Raw genomic sequence first — 26,951 nt, 5'->3', positions numbered from 1 at the left:
TAGTCTGCATTCAAGGGTATCAGTGATATGTGCACATTCACATTCATTAATAGAATCTATGTACTAGAAAGGAAGAACATTCCCACATCCTTACAATACTGCACACAAATGGTACTCTCTGTCCTCATGTCCACCTCAATGACATCACCTGTACCAGTGTAATGTCCTGTCCCCCCTCCCCCCCTCCCCCCCCCCCCCCCCCATTCAGTGTTGTGTGTCTCAACAATTTGGCTGCCAAATGAATTTGTGTGGTGAAAGCAAGAAGGGCCACCCCCTGACTCCTGGTATATCTTGCAGCCATTTTGGAATTCAGAGGGACCTGGAGTCCCTGAGACACCGGTTCCAGCGTATACGGCAGGACAGCCCCAATCTCATTAGGAGCGTGCGACGGTGCCTCAGGGCTTGACATAAGTATTGTAAACAGAGCATCTGTACTCATTTGTAAATGTATTTATTTAATAATGCAAATGTCGTGTACAATATCAGTTTCCATGTGGCTAAAAGGCAACTAGTAAGTCATAACATCTCTGTCCCAGATCAAGGCCTGAGGTTGCAACTACCCTCCCATGAGTGTGGCTGTAACCTAACCTCCTCTGAGATGACATGTCTCATTTCTGTATCCCCCTTTCTGGGGTTGATACTGTTTCATGGTATTCTTGCCTGATGTCCTGCTCTTAGTGGATGTCATAGCATGATTTGAAAGTAATGTAAAGAAATAGTGCTTCCGCCCCCCCCCCCCCCTCCCCCACCAAAAAAAAAGTAAAATGGTCATCCTACCATAGTCACAACTCAAAATGCTAACATGCTGCTCAGAAATTAGTGTTCCCTATCAACACATCTTATAGTGTACTCCTTTTTCAGACCAGCTTCCAGGGTTCCCTGTCAAGTCATTTCATGCATCTCACACCCCATGTGTCTAGCCCAGGGCTCACCACTCACCCCACCTTTCCCCATTCCTGCCTCATGCCAGCCAGCCAGCTCCTGCACTATGCAAGCCATGTTGAATATGCTGATCTCAAGGACAATCCTTTTACATACACAGGGCGCCTGCAGGAGGAAGCAGGACTGCCTGCTCTGGAGTAGGAGGAGGAAGAGGCAGGACTGCCTGCAGCGATGGTGGAGCAGGAGGAGGACGATGACGACCCCTAGCATGACATGCCTCCCTTCGAGGAGGAGTGCCCAACACCTCCAGCCCTCTCCACACCAGCACCAGCCCCAGCACTGCGCCTCCTGCAGCAACTGGTGAATAGCCAAAACCAGTTGCTGCAGGAGGTGTCAGTGATGAGGCTAGAGATGTCAGCAGTGAGGCTGGAGGTGTCAGCAGTGCAGCAGGCTAACGAGCAGCACTTCAGGGCGCAGAGGCTGCTCCTGGTGCTGCTCGTTGGCCTGCTGCACAGCGCCTTGCAGGGACGAGGGCGTGGCCTCCTGTGGAGGACTTGGGGGGGGGATGCAGGGAGGAGGACGTGGCCTCCCTTGAAGGACTTTGGGGGGGGGGGGGAATTGTACATAGTTCTATTTTTTGTTAAATACATGTTGGATATTTTTTCATATAACAGGGTGTGTGTCTCTACTTTGTGCACTACATATTATCAAATGCTGGGGTTGATGTGAGAGGAGTCGGCAAGCTGGGTTGCATGACAGGTGAAGTGTGACAGAGAAATTTTGGTACATATGTGTCATAAGTGTGGCCATACAGAAGGCCACCTGTTCCTTCCAAACTACATGGCTGTATGGTATGGGGGGGGAGGCTGGGTGGGCATTTCTGTTGAGGAACAGAAATGCCCATCTAGCCTTTCCCCCTTACCATGGAGCCCCACAGCACAGAGTTGTGTAAATAATAGGTATGTTGTCTAGCACTAGTGATCTGCCAAGTAGAAGCTTGCAGATAACCATAGGTAGCGCATAGACGATGTTTGCTCTCTGACCACCAGACACCCTTACTCACAACCAAACCACATGGGTGAGGGCGAGAAAGGAGCTACAAATAGCTGGGTCATCTTTTCACATTGAATTTATCAGCAATGATATATAGTGCTGAGGAGAAAAGGGAAACCAAGAGTAAAAGCATTAGATGGATGTTTACTTCATCACAATTGCAACATATAATACATCATGTACAGAAGGGCTCAGGCTAGGGGAATTAAATAGTCATCAGGCTGTAGCCACCTGCAGGTAATTTAAAATAGGAACTGTAACCAGAGCCCCTCTCCCTCACCATGACTTAAGGGCTCAATGCCGTGGTAGGCACGCACCTGTGGCCACCTTGAAAATAGTTTGCAGGGTAGAATTTAGAAATGTTGTTGTTCCATAACTATGGAGGATTGTAGGACTGTGTTGAATAATGTAGAAAAGACATTCAGTGCTTCCCCCCTCCCCACCCCCAGCAACCTTGAGAATGGTTGGGCACTTCATAAAAGAGGACTGGGGTGCACCACATAAAGAAGGATGGAACCTAGTGGGGAGACACATGAGGTGCAAAGCAGGAGAAAAACTATCTGCTGTGGATACTCGTGAACCTGGTGAAAATAGAGGTAAGATTTGAATGCAGAGAACATACAGAGAATGGGGAGCCCTTGACCATGAGGGATGCACACATCCATTCTCAGGGCCTCTTTCCCCCCACCCCCCCACCCCACCCCACAGGCAGCCACAACTGAGTGTGTCCAATAGAGAGCAAGACATCTGTACATTGAATTGGGAAGAAACAATCATGGCTCTCAGAGTGTAGTGTATTGCAGTCCACTGCTGTCTCTTGCAATCCTCTTGACCAGCTGTCCTGCAAGATGCAAGAAGTGTTTGTTTAGCACCTACATAGCAGAAAGGGAAGAGGTGACTGAGAGGTATTGAGCTTACCTTGAACTTGTGGTGCAAGAATCTGTTGGCTCCAAGGGACCAGAGGCTGCCTGCTTCAACAAAGGAGAGAAAGAATGGGGGGCAGTGAGGGAGCATATCACATACAGCAAGCAGCTCCTGGAGGGTAGAGAATGGAGAGTTGGTCACATGTAGAAAATGCAGAGTATATGCTAAGCTACCAGCTAACACCCAATCTGAAACAAAGCCCAAACACCAGTTATCTTTCAAGAATTGGCAAAAAAAGTCCCCCCCCCCCCCCCCAAAAAAAAAAAAAAAAAAAAAAATGTGCAAAAGCATACAGTGGCAAAAACAAGGTTTACTATAACTGAAGCAAAAATGCTTTGAAATACCACCACATAATCTAAAGAAAAACCTTTAAAGTGCAAACACAAAGAAAGCCATTTTAAAGAGGCGCCAAGAAAAGGGAATGCAAGCTTCCAAATGAGAATAGCAGCAGGGGACATTTATCATTTTCACCCATAATCGAAATGATGCCCAAAACACAGAGCAGCTGGGGACACCCATAGTTCCCCAGCCTTAATCAAAATGAGGACGCCCAAATCGCCAGAGCAGCTGGGGACGTTTAGGGATTTTGTCAACAATCAAAATTAGGGTGCCCATCTCAGGAACGCTCATCGCGTTCTTACATGGGCGTCCCTGGAAGAGTATTTAAACACCCTTCTCTGTATTTTCGATTCTTTGCATCGCATTGGTACAATGGCACCAAAGCAACCACCCACCCACAAGGATAATTGCAGTGACCCTGAAATTGAACTGCTGGTTCAGGAAATCCAGAGGAGGCACACGCATCTCTTTGCTCCCATGGGCCAAAGGCAGGCTGCTACAACGAAGCAGAGAGAATGAGAGGCAGTAAGGGACCGGCTTAAAATGGTCTTCCACTGTGGCAGGGGTGTGGAAGACTGCAAACAGAAGTGGCGCTGGCTGAGGCGTGATGTCAGGAGGAAGGCTGGTGCCAACCCCCCAGCAGATGACACCGCTAACTTGACCCCCATCAAGCGCATCATTCATGGGCTTTTGGCCCAGGAGGGGATCCATGGCATTGGGTCCCTTGACGACACAGCACAGCCTGAGGGCTCAGGTAGGTTGACCATTAGGAAGGTGGTGTATCTGTTGTGCTGCACTACACTCTGTTTTACACAAGTGGGGGACATTGTGGTGCTCCTCAGTAGGGGAAAGGGGTGAGAACACCACATGCAATAGAAATCACTATTCATTACAGACCATGACACAGGGAGGGGGAGGGTTTCCAGCAATGTGTGAGTAGGTTACCACTGTTTCACAGCTTTGGGGGCCTTCCCCACTCCCTCCTCTTTCCCCATCACCAAACTCTGCATATCTCCTTCCCACACCTCTGTGCTGTAGCCACTGTGTCCTCTGCACTCCTTCCATAGTTCTATGTCTAACCACCTGCCTGTGTGGCTCTCTTGCATATCAGTCTCTGTAGTACACTGTGCTCCTCGTCTCCAGCTCTGTACCATGTACAATGACATCTCTGGCTTGCCTGCCAATCCCATTCCTCATCATCTCTTTGCTGGGTCTTTGCAGGTAGGGCTATGTATATGAATGCTGAAAAGCAAAAGTGGGTTATTTTGACCAACACACTTCCGCCCCTTTTTGCTTTGCAGGTGATGACAGCCAGTCAGAGGTAGAAGCTGGCCCTAGTGGCCACAAGCCCCAGCACACAGAGCAGCAAACCAGTAGGCCTGCACAAGAAACCACACAGGACCATAGAGTGAAACCACAGGACCCATCAGCAGCAGCGCCAGCTCTCCCTCCACCCCCCGCAGCAGAGGCTCTCCCTCCACCACCCGCAGCCTTTGTTGATGGTGGCACTGAAGAAGAAGAAGAAGATGCAGAAGGGGGGCACCTCCTCAGCAGAGGCCATCCAGTCAGAGGAGGCAGCTACTGCGCCTCGGCACATAATTGCTGGGCCAGAATGTGCACATGGAAGATGACCAGCGCCAGAAATTGGAGTTGCAACGGGAAGCGGTACAGGCCCAAAGTGAAGTGGTACAGCAGCTTCAACAGCTGGAGCACAGCATCAAGGGCCTACGCCGTGACCTGAAAGCACCTAGTACAGCCCTGATGCAGCAACAAGTGGCGTCTACTTCCACCACTGCACAGCAACCACCCGCTAAGAAGAGGAGCTTGAGATCCTCAGCCTCCCCAGCCACTGGTCCAGCAGCCACAACACCAGCTCCCCTTCTGGGTCCTTTGCCCAGGTTGCAGGGCAAGCCACAGAGCGCAAGGTGGCCGGACTTCCACAGGGCAGCCAAGGCAGCAGGCTGCCTTGAGGACACAGAGGAGGAGAGTGGAAGCTCATCAGAGGACTCTCAACAGAGTTCCCCTGCAGCACCAGCTGCATAGGAACATGGTGGGAGGGGTAGGAGGGGACGGGGAAAGTGATGGGACATGCTGGGGAGGTGGGGGTGAGGGTTGGAGGGAGGGGAATATGCACAGAGCGGGTGATGGTGGTGGGAGGAAGGGGTGGTGGTGGTGTGTAAATACTATGTCATAGAAATAAATGTCAACTTACTCTCACAGAAAACTTGTCTCGATCAGTCTTTGCCTGGCTCTGACCCCCATCTAGTGTGCACTCTGCTCTGTGGGCGGGAGGTGGAGGGGTCTCCTCATCCTGTTCATCTGGGGCCTGCTGCTATGGTGGCTCTTCTGGGAGGGCCTGTCCTGTGCGCATTGCCAAATTCTGTAGCATGCAGTAGGCCAGGAATATCTTTGCCACCTTTTGGGAACCTCTTCTTAAGTTATCAAGGTGCGCTCGATGATGCCACGGGTGGTCCGATGTCTACTGTTGTAGTTCTCCTCTGACCCTGTTTGTGGGTGCACTATGGGGGTCATGAGCCAACTCCGCTGTGGGTAGCCTCTGTCACCTTTTGGGAGAAGCAAGATAAGAAAGATAAGTGTGTATTGTTTGGAGCGGGTACCTGGTGGGGGGGGGGGAATAGTGGGTTGTGGAGGAGGTATAGTTTGGGCAGATCCATGTTGCACTTAACCTAGGAGAAAGAAGCCTGGAGTTATCTGTTGGGGTTATCCAATCACTAGTTAAAAAGGCCCATTTCTCACACAAATGAAACGGGCGCTAGCAAGGTTTTCCTCGGAGTGTGTCTGTTTGAAAGAGAGAGTGTCTGTTTGAGAGAGAGAGAGAGAGTGTGTGTGTGTGTTTGAGAGAGTGTGTGTATGTGGGGCTCCGAGTTCCATGACCCCCTCCTTTCCTCCCTCCCTCTCCTCCCCTCCGAGTTCCAGGCCCCCCTTCCGTCTGAGGTCCATGCCCCCTCCCTCTTCTCTCATCTCCTCCCTCCCCCTCCCCTCCTCTCCTCCCTCCCCTCACCTGCGAGTTCCATACCCCCCTGTCTTCGGAGTTCCAGACCCCCGCGCCTCCCAGCAGCCCGACCTGCATTGGCCGCCCTCTTCTCGCAGTCCTGCGCCTGCCCCCTCGTCTTACTGCGTGCTGGCTGTAATGTAAAAGTTGTTACCTTGTGCTCCGGTGGCAGCAGTGTAAGTCGAGCAGGCACGACGCTTCAGCCTACCTTCCCTTCTGTCTCAGCTGTGCCTCTGGTCCCGCACTCATTTCCTGTTTCCGGAAGGGCGAGACCAGAGGCAGAGCTGAGACAAGGGAAGGCAGGCTGAAGCGCTGTGCGTGCTCTACTTTCACTGCTGCCGGCGTACACCGAGGTAAGAACTTTTAAATTACAGCCGGCACGCAGGAAGGCAAGGGGCAGGCACAGGACTGTGAGAAGAGGGCGGCCAACGCAGGTCGGACTGCCACTGAGAGAGAGAGAGGGAGGGAGGCGCGGGGGTGTGGAACTCCGAAGACTGGGGGGCATTGAACCCGGAGGGGAGGGAGGGAGGGGGCAGGCCTGGAACTCAGAGGAGAGGGGGGCCTGAAATTTGGGGGACAGGGGGAGGGGGAGCGATTCTCTGTCTATTGAATCCTCACCTCTAACGTTCTTTTGCTGGCTGGTGCTGGTTTCGCTTTCCTCTCATTGATCCGTCCTCTGACGTCATCACATTCCGACGCAAGGACGGACCAACGGGAATTGTGTTACGAACCCAGGCATCCAGACGTAGAACGTTGGAGGTGCAAATTATTATATAGGATAGGCTAATGACAACAGGCCAGAATGAGAAGGTTCCAGCTTTTTTCACTCTGTAGAAGGATTGGAATTCAAAAGGAATAAATGCCTTAATTCAGCCATGGCAGGGGTCAAGTCTTCTGTATATATTTCTGCTATGGCTGTTCACAGGCAGAGTCATTCAAAGGATAGAGAAGAACTGGGGGTCTCGTATTGTTGATGGCTTCAGATTGGCCGAGAAGACCCTGGAATGAAGACAATGCTTCTGAAAGTAGAGGATCTCTGGTAGGCAGGGAGCATCTGTTTTTTGAAGGCCTCATCTGCATGTCAGAGATGTCTGTTTTGTATTACAGCCTGGCTCTTGAGAAGGCAAAGTTAAAGAAGAAAGGCTGTTTGAGTAAGGTAATAGCTACATTGTTACATTCTAGAAAAATGTCTACCTTGTTGACATACATAAGAGTTTGGAAGAGTTTTGAGAACTGCAGGCTTTGTACTGTAGGGAACACTTGTTAGTCTTCAGCAAGGAAAAGATTGTGCTTAGACTGATTCCATCTTTCCTTCCTTAAAATGGTGGTAGTCTGATTTAGATGGAAGGTCACTTGTTTTTCAGGATTTTAAAAATGAGGGTAGTGCGGTTGTCTTGCACAAATTGGATGTTAGACATATGTTGAAGTACCCAAAAAGTAGAAAGGCAATAAGGAAATCAGATAAGCTCTTTATTCTTTTCAGAGAAACCCATAAATGAGAAACAGCATCAAAAGTGACAATCACTTAATGGGTTAAAAAGACTGTTTCTTCTGTGTATAGTCTCCATGGCCTTTCAGTTCCAGAGTTTTGAAAGATTCTACACAGGGTCGGTCTGCTTCTAGGGTAGGGCACTCCTTAGTTCCTCTTTATGAAATTAGCACGGTGGCAACCTGGAAATCTGTGCATTCTTTGTCATCACTACAGATGGGATATGCAAGGGAAAAACTGTTTTGTTACACTTATATTTGACAACTTAGTTTCTAAGGGCCAGAATACTAAGCATATTGTCATATACTACATAGAAACATGTAAAATGATGACAGATAAATAAAGACCATATGACTTATCCAGACTGCCTATCCATATGAATTAATAAGCACTACAATCCCTTCCTCTCCCTTGCATATGTTCTTTGCCTGTCTGATGCTTTCTTGAATTCAGATAGTCCTTTTCTCTACCACCTCCACTGGAGGATATTTCATTTCTTCCATCATCCTTTCCATAAAGAAATATTTCATTAGATTACTCTTGTCTGCCCCTTTTTGCCTTCATCCTATCTCCTTATTCCAGAGCTTCCTTTCAATTAAGAGGCTCATCTGTGCATATATTTCAGTGGTATGTAAATGTTTCTATCATATCTCCCCCCCTCCCATCCTTCTTGGAATAGATTTTTTCCCCCATTTTGGGCTGAATTCATTAAATGGCACCCAAATATGGGTGTTGTAAAAAATCGGTGCCCAGCACTATTCTATACAGAGCCCACTGGGATGAGCACTTTTTGCTAGAATAGCATTGGTCGTGAAATTCTGCACCCAATTTTGGCCATGAGGACTTACTGAAACCAGGTGTAAATCCTGGCATGCAAGTTGGGTTCGCATATGCGGTATTGTATAATATGACACACAGTTTTCCAGATTGCCCCTGACCAGCCCACGCCCTTCCTAGTTGTACACGCATACACTTAGGCGCTATCCTATACCATGTGTGCAAATTTATTTCCACGCCAATCTGCTGTTTCAGCACCTTGCATCCAGTAAAATATGTTTCCATGTTAGGACCTAACTTTAGAAGTCATTTATAGAATTTCCCAGTTTGTGTCTATCTTACCCTCAGAGTTGTATAGACAGCTGTTGTAATTGGTCTTTTCTAAAGGATTCATTTTTTTTAAAATTCCTATTAAAATTGATCTGCAGAAGGAAAGATTAAATAATAATTGACAACTTCCCTTATACCAAATCTTATTTGACATATTTTTGAAAGCATAAACATAATGCTTGAGATGATGCCACCTCCTGTGCCCCATATCATGCAAGCCATTGGGGCTGATATTCAGACCGCAGGAGTTATCCCGGCTAACTTGCGCAGTCACTGCTAAACTTGGATATTCAATGCCAGGCCATTTCCCATGACCGGCATTGATTATCCGGTTTATTTTTGGCCACTTAGAAAAGAACCAGCTATGCTGATATTCAGACTTAGCCAGTTATCTTCTAACTGGCCAAAGATATCCCACATATCACATGGCCAAGTATAGCCACTAAAGTGGAGCTGAAAATCAGCAGATAGCCGGTTGTCAGACAATATAACCGGCTGTCTGCCAGCCGCTAACAGGTGATATTCAGTGGGAGGTAGCCGGCTATCCTGACTGGTTAAATGCTTTTAAATATTGGTGAGATTGTCTTTACAGGTGCTGGAATATAGACTTTGTCTAGAAGATTTTGTTAGTATATTTGCTGCCATAACAAAACATATTGTGAAATGCTATTGTTGAGAATGATGGTATAAGCAATGTTTCACACAGTGAATACTAACCAAAAGTTGTTGTTGTTTTTTTAGCCTTGATCCATCTGTTGTGAACATATCAGATGAAATGGCTAAAACTGCACAGTGGAAGGCATTGTCCATGAATTCTGAGAATGCCAAAGTAACCAGATCTAATCTGAGGTACCTGTTGCTCTTTACTTACTCTTTTTTGTTGGCATAATTCATAACCATTTGTGCTTTTAATTAATCTTCTTAGAGGTGATTTCAAATCTCTGTTCTCTCATCTTCAGAAATTTCTATTACCTAAATCCTTATTTTTGTTACCATTTCTCTATGATGACTATGAAATCCATGACCACATATAGTGGGTACTTCAGTAGTAAATTATCTGAGGATATGCAAAACATAGTCCCTCACATCAGTGGCATAGCTAGGGGGGGGGGGGGGGGCACAGGGGGAACAGTCGCTCCCACAAACAGATTTTCAAAGAAAATGGCGCCTATGCGCCATAGGTTTTGCCTTTCCAGTCCCTGAAGGAACCGCGAGCATGCTTCCCTTCCCTTCCCTGACCTGCCCCTCACTTACTAGTTCGCACTGCTTACTGCCTCCCCGAACCCGACTTGGCTAAGAAGTAACAAAAGAAAGCCATACGTGGGGTCATAGCTTTATTGCGCCGCTACCGGTTTCCTCTCCTGACCTGCCCAATGCTTATTGGTTTGTGCCACAACTGCCTCTCCTACTTGGCTGCAAAGTAACAAAAGGGCACATAGAGCTAGTATGACCCCTCGCGCAGCTTGCTTTCTTTTGTTACTTTTTCTATGCAGTCAAGTTGAAGAGGCAGTCGCGGCACGAACCAGTATTTATTTATTTATTTAGATTTTGCTCACACGTTTTACAGTAGTAGCTCAAGGTGAGTTACATTCAGGTAGACTGGATATTTCTCTGTCCCAGGAGGGCTCACAATCTAAGTTTGTACCTGAGGCAATGGAGGGTTAAGTGACTTGCCCAAGATCACAAGGAAGCAGTAGTGGGATTTGAACCGGCCACCTCTGGATGTAAGACCGGTGCTCTAACCACTAGGCCACTCCTCCTATGCGAGGGACAGAGAAGGGGAGGAAACCGGTGGTGGCGTAATACAGCTATGACCCAGCACGCGGCTTTCTTATGTTATTTCGCAGCCGGGCCGGGGAAGCAGTAAGCGGCGCAAAGTGAGGGCCAGGAGCAGGGAAGGGAAGCTAAGCTCGTGGTTGTTCCAGGACTAAGGACTTGAGGAGGAGATGTCAATGAGTGACCAGGAGGGACAGAAAGAGAGAGAGGTCCAGAGAGATAGGGCCAATCGAGGGGTGAGGGGAGCAGAGATGGGATGATGCATGATTAACAGGGGAAAAAAAAGAGAAAGTAGTACTGGGGGAAGGACAGGCAAAGGGGAGGAGGAGAAAAAGAGGGTAAAACTGGAAGCTGACGGATGAGAGACAAAAGAGCAATGTAAATGGAGAGAGAGGTGATGGATGTCTGGGAGGGGAGAGGAAGGGGGGGATCCTGCATGGCAGATAGAGAGAGTCCTGGATGGGGCTGAACCCAGGGCCAATGAGATGAGGAGAAGAGAGATGGGATGATGTTGCATGATGAACAGGAAAAAAAAAAAGAGAGAGGCGTTTTTGGGGAGAGACAGGCAAAGCTGGATAGAGGGGAGTTGGAGGAAAAGACAGAGTAAAGCTGGATGCTGGGCGATGAGACAGAAGTGTGATGTGTTGGAGAACAGAGAGAAGTGATGTTGGATGGTGAAGAGGATGAAATAAACAATGGAGTAATGTTGGAGGGGGACATGAGAGAGACACACAGAAGAGATCCTGGATGGCTGAGAGAGGGGGGTCCTGCATGGCAGGGGGAGAGAGAGAGAGGGGAGAAACCAAAAACCTGCAATTTTGAAACCTTGTGGCCATTTGGCAACCTACTAAAAACATTGGTAGCCAAATCATTTTATAGTTACGAGTATGCGAGGAAGGGGATGGGTCTCTAAAGGGGTTAAGTGAGGGTGGAAATGGGGTTAAGAAAGATGGTGAAAGAGAAGCAGTAGGACATAGGGTATAGAGTAAGACATAGAAGCATGGCCTGGAGACAAGGGGAAGGAAGGAGAGACACGGATGGAGCTGGTGAGAATAAGAGGCAGTGGCGGGTACATGAGAGCTAAGAGGGTGACTACAGGGGTTAGGAATGGGGGTGTAAGGAAGTGGGTGAAAGATTGGGGGAGTAGGAGACTGAGGAAGGAGAGATACAGAGGGACAAAGGAAGTGCTGGAGAGGGAATGAGGGAGATGGGAAAAGCCAGTTGGTAGATAAGACAAATCTGTGAAAAGAAGACTAAGGACTAGAAGTTGAGAGAATGAGAGTAAAGTCAAATGGGTGGATATAATCACAGAAGAGAAAAGTGTGTGTTTGGTGGGGGATAAAACAAAACAAAAGATCAGTACTAGACAGAAGGAAAGGTTGAAGACGAGAGAGAAGAAATGGAAAGATCAACCTAGAAAAGAATTCAGGAGAAGACTGACTCATGCTGTTCTTCGACTGCTGTTCTTTCCTCTGGGGAACTACCTTAGTATGCTTCTGCACTGATATTGGAGGATAACAGATCTTCTGTAGAGGAGGAAAACCAAGATCAGAGTATTTAACATTTTCCTTCAAGAATCTATAATATTAATCCTTAGCTGTAATTGAAGTTTTTATCTTTTGAACTTGAGTCCCCAGGTCCTCCATGTTAGCTGCCTGAGAAGCATACTTTTCCTCCAGTTTTTCCAGCCATGATGAGTTTTGCCGCACAGTAGATGAATGCCCTGAGCAAACCTATCAAGGATTCCAATGCTAACCATGAAGCATTCAGCGTCATTTTAGGCTTTTTAACCAAAGGAGGCAAAGGTGTATCCCTCTTCACCCACCAGCCATCTTCCAGTTCTCTTGATGGTGATGGAGTCAAAGAAGAATCCAAAGCGGATGAAAAAGCAACATTATGAGCAAACGGCTGTGACCTACCCACAGCTGCACTTAGTGGTGTTTGCTGCATCATCTGGTGTGGCTCCAATGCCAATAGCTCATGAGGGCCTGGGGGAACAACAGGATTTTCAGGGCTGAGCAAAACTTTGCTCTCAAAGCTCATGCTCTCTTTGCAGCAGCCTGTATGCCTTGAGAAAGGTCTTGGGTGTAGGTGGTGACTTTTGCTTGCTTTACTGAAACAGCTGCACTCTGGTGGGCAACAGCCAGCAGTTTTTTTTCAGCATCAAGATGAGGTCAGTACTTTGGAAGCAGGATACAACAAAGCAAACAAGCGAAGACTTTCACAGCATCCTTACTTGGCAGTCATCTTAGAGCCATAATTTTTTTTTAACTTACAATTCAGAATGCATTAAATTCAGTTTTTCCGAGCTCTGCACACCTTATACTCCACACTTTTAAAATGAAAGATAAACTATAGAAATATTCAAAAACATTAGTTCGCCTACAGCACAGCTTAATAAACAGGGCCCTTTGTGTGGTTACTCCTCGAATGTTGCGGAAACTAAGTAACATCTCATTTCTCGTATGATAAAGCTTGTTACTATTTAAAGGTTGAAATAAACCTGCTACTATGGCTGGTAATTTCCCATGAAAAACTTTTTAAATTAGAGTGCATAACTTAAATTGCACTCTTGCCTCAATTGGAAGCTAGTAAAGTTCTAGATATCGAGAAGTTGATTCACATTTATAAGCATTGTATATGATACGAACAGTGGCATTCTGAACTTGTAGCTTACTAAAAAGTAATTTTAAGCACCCTTTATATACTACATAACAGTATTCAAATTGTGTTAAAAGCACCTCCTGGACCATCAATCTGAGCACATTCTGATTTAAAATTTTCCTAATCATTCTCATTTTTTTCATTATTGCGAAGGAATTTGTTGCTACTTTGTTAACCTGATTATTCATCTCTAATAAATTATCCCTCAATTCCTAGTACCCTAGAGTTAAATTCTAACTGACATTTACTAGATCCTAATAATAAAAAAAAAATCATTATTGTCCAGCATGTCAATAGAGCCTATATATATATATATATATATATATATATACACACACACGCACACACACACACAGTGCAATGCACTTACGTGCACGTCTGATAAGCGCATGCACTGTTTAACTGCATGCCGTACTTCGGTCCCGTTTTTGGTGCCATCAATTTCTGTGGGGACAAATTTCGGTTTAGCGCACCACTGATAAGTGTCTTGAAGCAGAAAAACCAGCCTCTGGAAGACTGGCAAAACAATACAAATCCATAACGGAAGCGAAAACAGGCAGGAAAAGCTAGGACTAGGGGGCATGCGGTGAAACTACAGTGTAGTAAATTTAAAACAAATCAGAGAAAATATTTCTTCACCGAAAGCGTAATTAAACTCTGGAATTCGTTGCCGGAGAACGTGGTGAAGGGGGTTAGCTTAGCAGAGTTTAAAAAGGGGTTAGACTGTTTCCTAAAGAAGTCCATAAACCACTACTAGATGGACTTGGGAAAAATCCACAATTCCAGGAATAACATGTATAGAATGTTTGTACGTTTGGGAAGCTTGACAGGTGCCCTTGGCCTGGTTTGGCCGCTGTCGTGGACAGGATGCTGGGCTTGATGGACCCTTGGTCTTTTCCCAGTGTGGCATTACTTATGTACTTAAGATGCTCTTTTTCGGTGGTTTTCTCGAGTCAGGAGCAGACAGTTTCCTGTCAGTGGTCCACTGCTTATGGAGAAAGCTAACCAGCTAGTTGAAAGTCTTGGACTAACTGATTTCAAAGCCACTGTTGGATGGTTGGAAAGATGGAAGGAGAGGAACAACATAAAATTCAAGAAACAGCATGGTGAGAAACAAGACGCTGATGACTTTGGTGCTGAAAATTGGGTTGTTTCAGTTCTTCCTACCATCTTGAATGAGTTTGCATCTCGTGATATTTTCAATGCTGATGAAAACGGTCTGTACTGGCGAGCAATTCCTGATGGAACACTTGCATTCAAACATGCCGAAACTACTGGAGGTAAAACGTCGAAGGACCGACTGACGATCCTCCTTTGCTGCAATATGGATGGGAGTGAGACGTTGGAACCTCTCATCATTGGAAAGAGCAAACAGCCCCGTTGCTTCAAGAAAGTTAAGCTACTTCCTTTTGCATACGAGGCTAATGCAAATTCATGGATGACTGGGGAAATTTGGAAGCAGTGGTTAAAGAAGTTAGACACTAGAATGCGGGCACAAAAGCGTCAGATTTTGTTGCTTTATGATAATTGTGCTGCACACAGTGATGATGTCAGGCTGTCTAACGTCAAGGTGGTCTTCCTGCCACCAAACACTACCTCTCTGATCCAGCCTATGGATCAGGGCATAATAGCCAATTTCAAACAACATTATCGGGCTCTTGTGCTACGTCGTCTGATGAACGTTATGGAAGACCAGACTGCCAAGGATAAACGTGCTGTTGAACTGGCTTGTAATCTATCACTGTTGGATTCCCTACATATGCAGAAAGAAGCCTGGAATCATGTTACACAGGCAACCATTGTGAACTGCTACAAGCGGGCAAGCTTTGTTAAGGATGTGGAGAGGGACAAAACAGATGCAGGTGTTGCAAACGCATCAGATGATGTTGCGTTCTCGAGGGCCTTGGCATTCTGTCAGGTCCTCGAGGCAGGACTGGAGTTCGTGAGCCCTTGGGCCACTGCCGAGGAGCGGCAGCGGCAGGCAAGGCAGGGTTCAGGATAAAGAGAGCAAACCAGGAATAACAGGCCAAGGGTCTTGGGCTGGCAGCACAGCAAACAGAGTAGCCAGGAAGAACAGGCCAAGGGTCTGAAGCCACAGCCGTTCCACACACCGACTGGGGAACCCACAAAGGCTGAGGCTTCGCATACAGACAGAGAACAAACCCGGACAAAGGCTTCACCCCAACCCAGGGTAAGCCAGGAACAGAGGCTTCACCCCAACACAGGGTAAGCCTGGAGCAGAGGCTTCACCCCAAACACAGGGTAAGCCAGGAACAGAGGCTTCACCCCAAACACAGGGTAAGCTAGGAAGGACCCGCAGTCCACAGACAGACAGTGGCAGGGAAGACCCCCCACGGAAGGACAACAGAGACACAGACACAGAAAGAAACTGGGCTGGAACCCAGAGAGAGGCTAAGCAGTAGTGCAGCAGACACTTACTAACCTGACCTGGCCTAAGAGCATAACACTTATGCAAAGGCCCAGAATGCCAGCACAGCACTTCCTTATGAAGGCTCTCACTGATGAGGTCACCAGCAGCAGGACAGAAGCAGGAAGTACCTTGACCCCAAAGAGAGGCTTGACACACATAGGAAGTGAGCCCACAGGAAAGACAAGCAGGAGCCATCTTGGAAGCTGGAACAGAACAGATGGAAGCCATCTTGGAAACTGGCCAGGCAGGGAGGCATAGCCCACACAGGTGAGGTCTAGTGAAGCAATCAGTCCAGAGATTAGAGACAAGACAAACACAGACAGAAGCCAGCAGAGCTGCTGGCCCCCAGAAAGAAGGTAAGGCTGAGGGTGGTCACAGCCACAGACGTGACAGATGAATAGGCTATTGACATCCCAGCCGGTGTGGCTGAAGAGGAGTTTCATCACTACGTAACTGTTGATTACGATCGACAAACAGCTGACGACAGCACTGATGTCGAGATATGCGCCTACACGCAGGCAACCACGGCTGATGATGAAACAGATTAAGAAAAGTGAGGCACATGCTGATGAAATTCAACAACCTCCTCCTGTCACTTTTGCAAGAGCGCTGGAGAGTCAACACCGTGCAAGTCTATCTGGAGGCCACTGGATATCAGTGCTATGACAGTTTTTACCATCTGGCATACCTAGTCTATGGAACTCACAGACCCAAGAGTGTACAGAGGACTATAACTGATTACTTCAAGTAAGCCTAACGTCAGTTAACGGAGACTGTATATTGTACATATAATAATAAACAGTACTGTACATATGTTTATCAGATGTCAAGCTTCTTTGGGTCACAACGGTTAAGTGCACGCTCCGGCTAACTGCATGCATTTCTTTGGTCCCAGACCCTTGCACTTAAGCGGATTGCACTGTATATACATATTTATTTGTAACATTTGAATCACGCATTTTCCCACATATTAGCAGGCTCAGTGTAGCTTACAAAATACCGTAATGGTGAACGCCAAGTACGGTAGGTATTAAACAAATACAATTAGAAAAAGGGTCAGGTAAGGTAGAGGTAAATGGGTACAATAAGGGATAAGGAAATAAGAAATAAAATGTCCATTGCAATGCATGTATAGATGCATTGTAGGGTTGAGGCATTTAAGTAGAATCAATAGGGTAGGCCTTGCAAAACAGGTCTTTAAAGTTCGCTTGAAGTTTTGATGGTCGTTCATCGTTTTCACACTTTGGTAATGCATTCCACATTTGCGTACTTAAGTATATATATTTTTTTTTTGTTTGTTTGTTTTGTTTCTTACCCATATACAGTCTTAATGAGTAACCCAAGACTCAGTCAAGTCCAGACAGTGTTGTATCCTAGACATACAGGAATCAAGATCATACTAAAGAAAAAATACTGTAATATCAACATATATGAAAGCCTTCAAGCCATCATATTCAAACATGCCAAAGATCTCATCAGGACATTAAAGACTATTGGGGATAAAGGCACTCCATAGGGAGCCTTCCATTAATCTGAAATTTCCCCCTTCATCTTAACACAATAACGTTCTTTTTGTTAAGAATTCATGGAACCATTTAAGTACTGATGCACATATCCCCTAAATTATCTAAAGTCCCTATCAAAAGTGTATGATCAAGAAGATCGAAAGCACTGGATAGGTCAGATTGAATTATTAATGAATTTTGACCACTTTTGAGCCTGTTTTTCCCTAATGTTACTAACGAGCTCCTTTTTGAAATCCCACTATCTGAAAAAAAAAAATCAGTTTGTGTGAATATAGGGCTTTCTCCGAGGACAAGCAGGCTGCTTGTTGTCACATGTGGGTCGACATCCACGTCGGCCCAGGAAACAGCAATTTTTTCAAGCAAAAATATATAAAAGTTTTGCCGGAGTTTTCTGGCACGCGGACGACTTCCCACCCGTCGCGCTAGCATGCCCCTTTAGTTCTTTTTCGTTCACAGCGAGGTAACAGGCTGTTTTCCTGTTCTCGTTTTTTGGGCCCAGGAGCTAGAGTCTGACGACTTTATTATTCTTTTCACTTTTTGTCATTTTCTTTAAAAAAAAAAATTATTGCTAGTTGTTTCTTTTATTTTTTTTTTGCTTATTTTTAAGTTCACTTTCTTTTTCAACGCAGCCGGCTTTAGGCCGCGCGGTCGGGTTTCTCCCTTTTTGTACCCTTCGCTTATTTAGCATGATCACATCGTTTGATTTCGCCAAGGCTGTTTTTCCGTCCATATCATCGAGGACACCCAACGGCTTCAAATGTTGTACTCGGTGCAACCGAACCATCTCAGGTACCGATACCCACGCCTGGTGTATACTGTGCCTTGGGCCCTACCATAGCCCAGCCGCTTATAGTCTGTGTCTTCGTATGAAGAAATGGACTCAAGCGTCTTGAGAAGCCCAACGAGAAAAGCTTTTTGGGGCTCGGTCCGGTCCGACATCGGTACCGAGGTCGGCGGCATCGACATTGGGAGCAGAGTTAATGGCTGCTGAGTGACCAACTAGCGCTGGGAGCAGTGAGGCATCAAGTGGGTCTCAACCTGTCTCGAGGCCTCCTGTTATGCAGGCTCCCGGGACCTTTGTCGGACCCGGCCCCGAGGAGACATGAGGATTCCACGTCTTCCTCATCGGTACCGAGAAGTCTCGATGATGGGCGTCGAGTGAAGGCAAAGAAGCACCATCATCGTTCTCCTTTGCACGGTACCGGGAGCTCTGGGGCATCGAGAGAGTCTGCACCCAAGAAGCGTTGGCGCTGAGAGGATCGCTCCCCCTCGATACAGGAGGTGCCAATGCTTCGGTTTCCTAGCAGCCCGATGCCTACTTCCGAGCCTCCACAGATTCTGACACCACTTGTTCCACCGAACCCGCAGCCTTTTCCGATGGTGGCTCTCAACGAGCACATCCGGGCCCTGCTTCCAGAGCTTCTGGAGAGATTGCTGCGCCAGTCTGCTTCGATGTTGGGGGTGCTTGCACCTTCCATGCCGCCGGCTGCAGCGTCCTGCTGCATGGTCCCTGGCTGCCACCTGGGTTGACTCTCCTTCAACGTCGGTGAAGGAAGCTTCACCGCAGTCTAGGCAGGCGTTGACTTCTCGACATCGCCATTGAGGACATCATTCCTCGGCGTCGAGGCAGGCTCAGTCTCAGAGTGCCCTGAGGGAGGTCTTATCCGATTCTGAAGAGGAGCGTTCGTGTGAGACAGAGGGCGACCCCAGGTACTTTTCTTCTGACGAGTCCTCTTGGATTCCCTCTGATTCTTCCCCTCCACCAGAAAGGAGACTATCTCCGGAGAGTCTGTCCTTTACGTCTGTTGTTCGGGACATGGCTATGGCTATTCCTTTCCCTATGGAGGTTGAGGATGAGCCCAGGGCTGAGATGCTCGAGGTCCTGGATTATCCTTCACCTACAGAGGCTGTGACAGCTCCTCTACATAAGGTACTGAAGGAAGTCCTTATGCGGAACTGGTCATTCCTGCTGTCTGGCCCCGTGATCCTGAAGAAAACTGAATCCCAGTATCGGATCCACGGTGAACCTGGATTGATGAGGTCTTAGTTACCCCACAATTCCATGGTGGTGGACTCTGCCCTTAAGAGAGCCAAGAGTACTAGGGACTATGCTTTGGTGCCCCCAGGCAGAGAAGCTAGGACTCTTGATTCCTTTGGGAGGAAAACATATTGGGCCGCTATGCTCGCCGCCAAAATTCAATCTTACCAACTCTTCATGAGCATCCACTTGCAGAACTCGGTGAGGCAACTGTCCAGCTTGGTTGATGCACTCCCTCTGGAGCAGGCTGAGCCTTTTCGCCAGGTGGTCAGGCAGCAGAAGGAGGTTTTTTGAAGGGAAGAGGAGTGCTCCCTATTCCTATGTTAGGCGTAGGTACACTCCTTCTCGGCAGCCTGCCCAGGCTCAGTCCCAGCACACTCGTTCTCGTCAACAGTGTGCGCCTAAGGCCATTGCGGCTCGCCAGCAAAAGCAAGGGACGGGGTTTTGACTGGTTCCTGTTCAGCATAGCCTCAGTAAACGTGTCCGTACCGGACGACTTGCCGGTTGGGGGGAGGTTAATGTTTTTTCACCGAAGGTGGCCTCTTATAACCTCCGACCGGTGGGTTATTCAAATTGTCCGGTTAGGATACAACCTCAATCTGGAATCCAAGCCTCCAAATTGCCCACCAGGAGCTCAGTTCTACAGCTCCCAGCACAAGCAGGTACTTGCATGGGAATTCTCTGCCCTTCTACAGGCCCAAGCAGTCGAACCTGTTCCACCAGGGGAAGAAGAGCTGGGTTTCTATTCCAGGTACTTCCTTGTGCAAAAGAAAACAGGGGGGATGTGTCCCATTCTAGACCTAAGGGCCCTGAACAAATTTCTTATCTGAGAAAAGTTCAGGATTGTTTCCCTAGGCACCCTTCTTCCTATGATTTAGGAAAACGATTGGCTATGCTCTCTGGACTTAAAGGATGCTTACACACACATCTCGATACTTCCAGCTCACAGGAAGTATCTTCGATTTCGGCTGGGAACACAGCACTTTTAGTACCGTGTACTGCCTTTTGGCCTGGCATCTGCGCCCAGAGTGTTTACAAAATGCCTAGCTGTAGTCACAGCATCGCTACACAGACTGGGAGTGCATGTATTTCCTTATCTCGATGATTGGCTGGTGAAGAGCACCTTGTAGGAAGGTGCTCTGGAGTCCATGCGAATGACTATTCAGGTGCTAGAGCTACTGGGGTTCATCATAAATTATCCCAAGTCACATCTCACCCCAGTCCAAAAATTGGAATTCATTGGAGCTCTGCTGAACACTCAGATAGCTCGAGCTTATCTTCCCGAGGCAAGGGCGGACAGCCTTCTGTCCCTGGTGTCCATGGTTTGAGCGTCTCAGCAGGTCGTGGCTCGGCAGATGTTGTGACCTCGTGGGCACATGGCCTGCACAGTTCATGTAACGCACATGGCACGTCTACATATGAGATCAGCTCAGTGGACCCTAGCTTCCCAGTGGTTTCAAGCTGCGGGGGATCTAGAGGATGTAATTCAACTGTCCACCGACTTTCAGAATTCTCTTCATTGGTGGACGATTCAATCCAGTTTGACCATGGGGCGACCATTCCAAGTTCCTCAGCCACGAAAAGTGCTGACAACAGATGCATCTCTCCTGGGGTGGGGAGCTCATGTAGATGGGCTCCACACTCTGGGAGCCTGGTCCTTTCAGGAAAAAGGTCTGCAGATCAACCTCCTGGAATTAAGAGCGATCTGGAATGCTCTAAAGGCTTTCAGAGATCGGCTGTCAAACCGAGTAATCGTAATTCAGTCAGACAATCAGGTTTTACACCAACAAGCAGGGGGGCACCAGATCTCGCCCTCTGTGTCAGGAAGCCGTCCAGATGTGGCTTTGGGCTCGCCGTCATGGCATGTTTCTCCAAGCCATTTATCTGGCAGGTGTAAACAACAGTCTGGCCGACAGGTTGGGCAGGATAATGCAACCTCACAAGTGGTCACTGAACATGGACGTTGTCCGCAAGATCTTCCGAACGTGGGGCACCCCCTCGGTGGATCTTTTTGCCACTCAGATCAATCACAAAGTCTCTCAGTTCTGTTCAGGCTTCAGGCCCATGACAGACTAGCATCAGATGCCTTTCGCCTTTATTGGGGGACAGGACTTCTGTATGCATATCCTCCCATACCTCTAATAGGGAAGACTTTGCTGAAACTCAAGCAAGACTGCGGAACCATGATCCTGATTGCACCCTTCTGGCCACGTCAGATTTGGTTCCCTCTTCTTCTGGAGTTATCCTCCGATGAACCATGGAGATTGGAGTGTTTTCCAACCCTCATCACTCAGAACGAGGGGTCGCTTCTACATCCCAACCTCCAGTCTCTGGCCCTCATGGCCTGGATGTTGAGAGCTTAGAATTTGCCTCCTTTGGTCTTTCACAGGGTGTCTCCCGAGTCTTTCTTGCTTCCAGAAGAGATTCCACGAAGAGGTGTTACTCTTTCAAATGGAGGAGGTTTGCCGTCTGGTGTGACAGCAAAGCCCTAGATCCTCTTTCTTGTCCTACACAGTCCCTGCTTGAATAGCTTCTACACTTGTCAGAGTCTGGTCTCAAGACCTACTCCGTAAGAGTTACCTTACTGCGATTAGTGCTTTTCATCGCCGTGTACAGGGTAAGCCTATCTCTGGACAGCCTTTAGTTGTTCACTTCATGAGAGGTTTGCTTTTGTCAAAGCCCCCTGTCAGACCTCCAGCAGTGTCATGGGATCTCAACGTTGTTCTCACTCAGCTGATGAAAGCTCCTTTTGAGCTACTGAATTCCTGCCATCTGAAGTACTTGACCTAGAAGGTCATTTTCTTGGTGGCTGTTCCTTCAGGTCCTAGGGTCAGTGAGCTTCAGGCCTTGGTAGTACATGCACCTTATATCAAGTTTCATCACAACAGAGTAGTCCACCGCGCAACCCAAAGTTCCTGCCAAAGGTGGTGTCGGAGTTCCATCTGAACCAGTCAATTGTCTTGCCAACATTTTTCCCCATCCTCATACCCTGCCCTGGCGAAAGCAATTTGCATACCTTGGACTGCAAGAGAGCATTGGCCTTTTATGTGGAGCGAACCAAGCCCTTCAGACAGTCCGCCCAGTTGTTTCTTTTGACCCCCAACAGGAGGGGAGTTGCCATTGGAAAACGCACAATCTCCAATTGGCTAGCAGATTGCATTTCCTTCACTTACGGCCAAGCTGGGCTGACTCTGGAGGGTCATCTCATGGCTCATAATGTCAGAGCCATGGTTGCGTCAGTGTCTCACTTAAAGTCAGCTTCCATTGAAGAGATTTGCAAGGCAGCAAAGTGGTCATCAGTCCACACTTTCACATCTCACTACTGCCTTCAGCAGGATACCCTGACGTGACAGTCAGTTTGGGCAGTCAGTGTTGCAGAATCTGTTTGGGGTTTAGAATCCAACTCCACACCCCTAGACCCAGTTTTATGCTGTTCCAGGCTGCACTCTTAGTTGTTTATGATTTCAGGTCAATCTAGGTTATGTCCTCGCTGTTGCGAGGCCCAATTGACCCATGTTCATTGTTTTGGGTGAGCTGGTTGCTAGGGATACCCCACATGTGAGAACAAGCAGCCTGCTTGTCCTCTGAGAAAGCGAAGATGCTTACCTGTAGCAGATAGTCTCCAAGGACAGCAGGCTGATTGTTCTCACAAACCCGCCCACCTCCCCTTTGGAGTTATTACTTTGTTTTATGCTTTTTGATTAAACTAAAGGGGCACGCTCGCGCGACGGGCGGGAAGTTGTCCGCGCATGCCCGGTACGGGCACCAGAAGACTCTGGCAAAACTTTTATATATTTTTTGCTTGAAAAAATTGCCGTTTCCTGGGCCGTCGCGGACATCGACCCAAATGTGAGAACAATCAGTCTGCTGTCCTCGGAGAATATCTGCTACAGGTAAGTATCTTTGCTTTACCGAATATTCATATTTGATTTGGCCCAGAATAAATTATTCTTATTTGGCCAAATAGTGATTTAAATTGGAATACAAATAATCTAGGGCTCTACTGTGCTAAATCCTACTGAAATAAACACGATCTCTGATTTCATGTTGCTTCTTTTATTCTGTTAAAGCTCAATGTCCAGTATTCATATTCGTATTTGGCCGAATATTATTTTTCATTATTCGTATTTGACTGAATAATAAAATGTGCTATTCGGTACAGCTGTAGTTTGAATATCCCTTGGGGCACTGTTAGATGCATCGTTATAAAATAGAAACAGTTTAGCACCACCAGAACACTTCCTCACTCATGCTGTCCCTCGAAAGTAAGTAGCTATGGATTTAGAAAAATGCTGAGAGTTCACTGTGTGGACTAATATTACTAATGGTCCTCTGGCTGAGACTTGGAGACAATGTTTAGTGTTTGACAATTTCAAGATACTCCACAAACATGGGCCTATATGAGAGAGTGAGAAGAAAGAAGCCATAGCTGAAGAAAAGGCACATGATGTGCCATAGAACAATTGGAAAGAAACACTTAGGGGTCAATGTACACATGGTAGGAGAAGGTTTTGTGGTCTTATGAAACCAAATTTGTATTCAGCACTAAGTGATATGTGCAGTAAAGCATGGTGGTAGGAGCATTATATTGTTGGGATGTTGTGCAACAGTAGGGAAGGGGGAGGCTTATGAAAATCAAGAGAAAGATGGATGATGCAAAGTACAGGCAAATTCTGAAGGAAAACCTATTTCACTTTACCGCATACTTGGCATTGGTAAGAAAATTCAGCTTTCAACAGGACATTGATCTAAAGCACAAATCAAACACAGTAGTGGAGTGGCTCAGCAAGAAGAAAACAAATGCCCTCAAGTGGCCTAGTCCAATGGCAAACCTGAATTCAATACAAAATTTGTGGCAAGGCTTGAAGACGGCAGTCCACAGACAATCCTGAGCCAAATGAAAAGAGCTTGCATTATTTTTCCAAGAAAACTGGTCAAAAGTGCAGCATCCTGCTGTGCAAAATGTTTGGCACTTATCCAAAATGGCTAATGGTTATTGCTGCACAGGGAGATTCGACTAAGTATTTGGGGATTCTATCATGTACATGTGACCTGGATTAGCCATTGTTGGATGCAGGATATTGAGTTAGATGAGCACGGAAATCGGAGGATCTTGGGCATTCTGGGGCACAGTATGAGCATGGACTTGAGTTATACATGCAATTATAGAATATTGAGATTCTGTGCATAAATTTAGGTGGGGGTATTTGCACTTCGTTTTTGTTGGTGCAAATGGATGCACCTAAATGTATGCACAATCCCTATGCCTAAGTGTTATTCTATAAACCACGCCTTAAGTGTAGCTGATAGAATAGCATGTAAGTGTGTTTTTTCCACAACAATTTTTTTAGGTGCGATTTAGAATTCACCCTTAAAAGTTAAATGGCTTAACCCAACATAACGTTTTAAAAAGTTAGAAATACAAATCTGCAGTTCACTTCAATAATCTCTTCCTTGTTTTCTATTTGAGTATATTAACCACAATTCTTTGTTGTTTACAGCCCAGAAAACCCAGAGAAAGCTGTGAGTGTGAAAATAAGTATAGAAGATGCAGCTTCACAGAAGTTTACAGATACTGAAACATCTTTATAGAATCGAATCAAGAAGAAAACGTGTGTGTATGTTTGTATGTATATATCATTATAGGATATCCTATCATTGAAGGGCAGTTTTCATGCTTTTTGTAAGTACTGTATACACATCAAAAATCATGAGCACTGTAAATATTGTATCTTCCGGAGCGAGGCATTCTCTCTCAAGACACAATGGTCACTTTGAATATTTATTCTATGGAAAATTTTATTTTTAATGAGAATTTTAAATAAGTGTATGTGTGTATGTATAATAATTTGTGTGAAGTGAGCATCAATATGTGCATCAGTGATTTGAATTGGATGCAGCAATTGCTGATCTGCATGCGCTAAATGGTTGTAATGCATGTATGCATTATACCCTATATAGATTTTTATTTCCAGGATATACAATTATTTGTTTTAAGTTAGGGTGAGTGGGAGGCTTATTTAATTTGTTTTAAGTCAGGGTGGGTGGGAGGTTTATTAATTTGTTTCCATAGAACAAATATAAACATACCATTACTTGAATAGTTAAAAGAGAGCTATAGTGGCAATAAATTAAAGGTTTACTGCCTATCCAGGTGGAAATGCTTTCCTGTTTGGACATGAGCATTAGACCCAGGAAATTTTCCACATTGATTGTGATGGTTCTACTGTTGCTGGAAGCATTTATGTTGTTCCAGCAGAACAAGCTTTTCCCCCTTTCTCATAAGGGAGATGGTATAATCAGATATTACTAGAACGCCTGCTGCTGGCACAGAATAAGTGCTGCAGAAATTCTAGCTTTGTGTTCCAAGTAGGATTCTTGTAGAATATGTAGGTCTAAAACCTATTGCCTGCATAATAGGCTGCTCTTCAGTGGGCTGCATGAAAAACCTGTTCTTAGTTTGCCATAATTGTCCCTGAAGGCTGTCTTTTTATTTGTTTACTTCTACTCTGCATGGTTGATCATTTATTCCTCATGTAGATGAGTGTAAGACTAGTTTTACAAAAATAAATGTTTCAGATTTCACCTCACCCCCCCCCCCCCCTTATTTTTTTTACATTAAACTGCCCCTTTCCTCTTATAAAATAAATGTGTTATATCCTTTGCATCATTTTTCTGAATACTGGGTTTGTTTTATTACAACGTTCGCCTAGTATTGGAGTCATCTGAACAATGCAAAACTTGTATCCATTTTCTTTCATGACTATCCATTTTCATGATATTCAGCTCTTCAAATGACTGCCCTTATCATATAGCTGAGCTGCTTAATGTTGTGATTATTATGTCACATTGCATCACCTTTGATCTGTTATAATTCTGAAAGTTTTTGGTCTTATCAGTATTACACAAGCTTCGTTGGCCATTATTCTAGGATGATTGCTATCCTTTTTTTTTCCTGCTGCATGGACAGTACATGCAAGTATATCTCTGGCCTGTTTACGTTGTCTTGTACATTAAAGCATCAGTGCTGTGCTCATGGCAATTCAGGTTTGCCTTGCTAAGGAAAATGGCCTTTTATTAATGGTGAGAAACTGTCAGATCCCTTTCCCATCAAAATGTTTATATATTAGGAAAAATGCAGCTTATTCTTTATGAATTTTAAAACTAATGAAAGGTAGGGCCGCAATTTCCTCTTTCCTTTTTCTGTTCATCCACTTTTGTACCTTACATTGGGTGCAATTTCAAATGCATACACTTGGTGGTCAGAATTTGAGGAAGAGGGCAGATGGCGATGATGGTCATACCAGCCATTTTCTTGGTTAGTTTTTCATGGTGAAGTGGGAATTGATCCAACTAGAAGTGAAGCTAATGTAGAATAAAACAACTTCATGGTCTCTTCAAGGTTTTTAATAAGGTCCATCCAGTTTCTTGTGTCAGATTTCATTTTGTTGTTCTGAGTTAGAAGCCATGATGTAGCTTTTAGGTCCCGTTTCTCTCCCCCCCCCCCCCCCCCCCCCCCCCCCCCACCCCCCCACACACGCACACATACTGCAGTGTTCTATCAACAACTTAAACCAGTGTGTTTACAGCTCCAGAATCTTCTCCAAAGATCTGTGGGTGTCTCGAGTTCTTTTATTTCTAGTCTTGAGCATTGAGGATTCCTCCTCTGAAAGTACTAATGCAAATAGTATCTGACAAAGCCAAGGGAA

At 46.2% G+C, this 26,951-nt stretch overlaps 1 protein-coding gene across 1 annotated transcript in view; it reads left to right on the top strand.

Moving 5' to 3' along the window:
* Nucleotides 1-26,740, top strand: part of SLC4A7 (solute carrier family 4 member 7) — a 413,178-nt gene extending 386,438 nt beyond the window's left edge. The window contains 2 exon segments of the mRNA XM_030205798.1: nt 9,549-9,656; nt 24,744-26,740. Coding sequence (XP_030061658.1) covers nt 9,549-9,656; nt 24,744-24,834 — 199 coding nt within the window. The 3' untranslated portion in view covers nt 24,835-26,740.
* Nucleotides 26,741-26,951: the final 211 nt, after the last annotated feature.

This window comes from Microcaecilia unicolor, chromosome 1 (assembly GCF_901765095.1).
Source record: "Microcaecilia unicolor chromosome 1, aMicUni1.1, whole genome shotgun sequence".
NCBI classification, from domain to species: Eukaryota; Metazoa; Chordata; class Amphibia; order Gymnophiona; family Siphonopidae; genus Microcaecilia; species Microcaecilia unicolor.
Note: the sequence above shows the minus strand (reverse complement) of the source record. Positions and strands in the feature narration are given on the sequence as shown.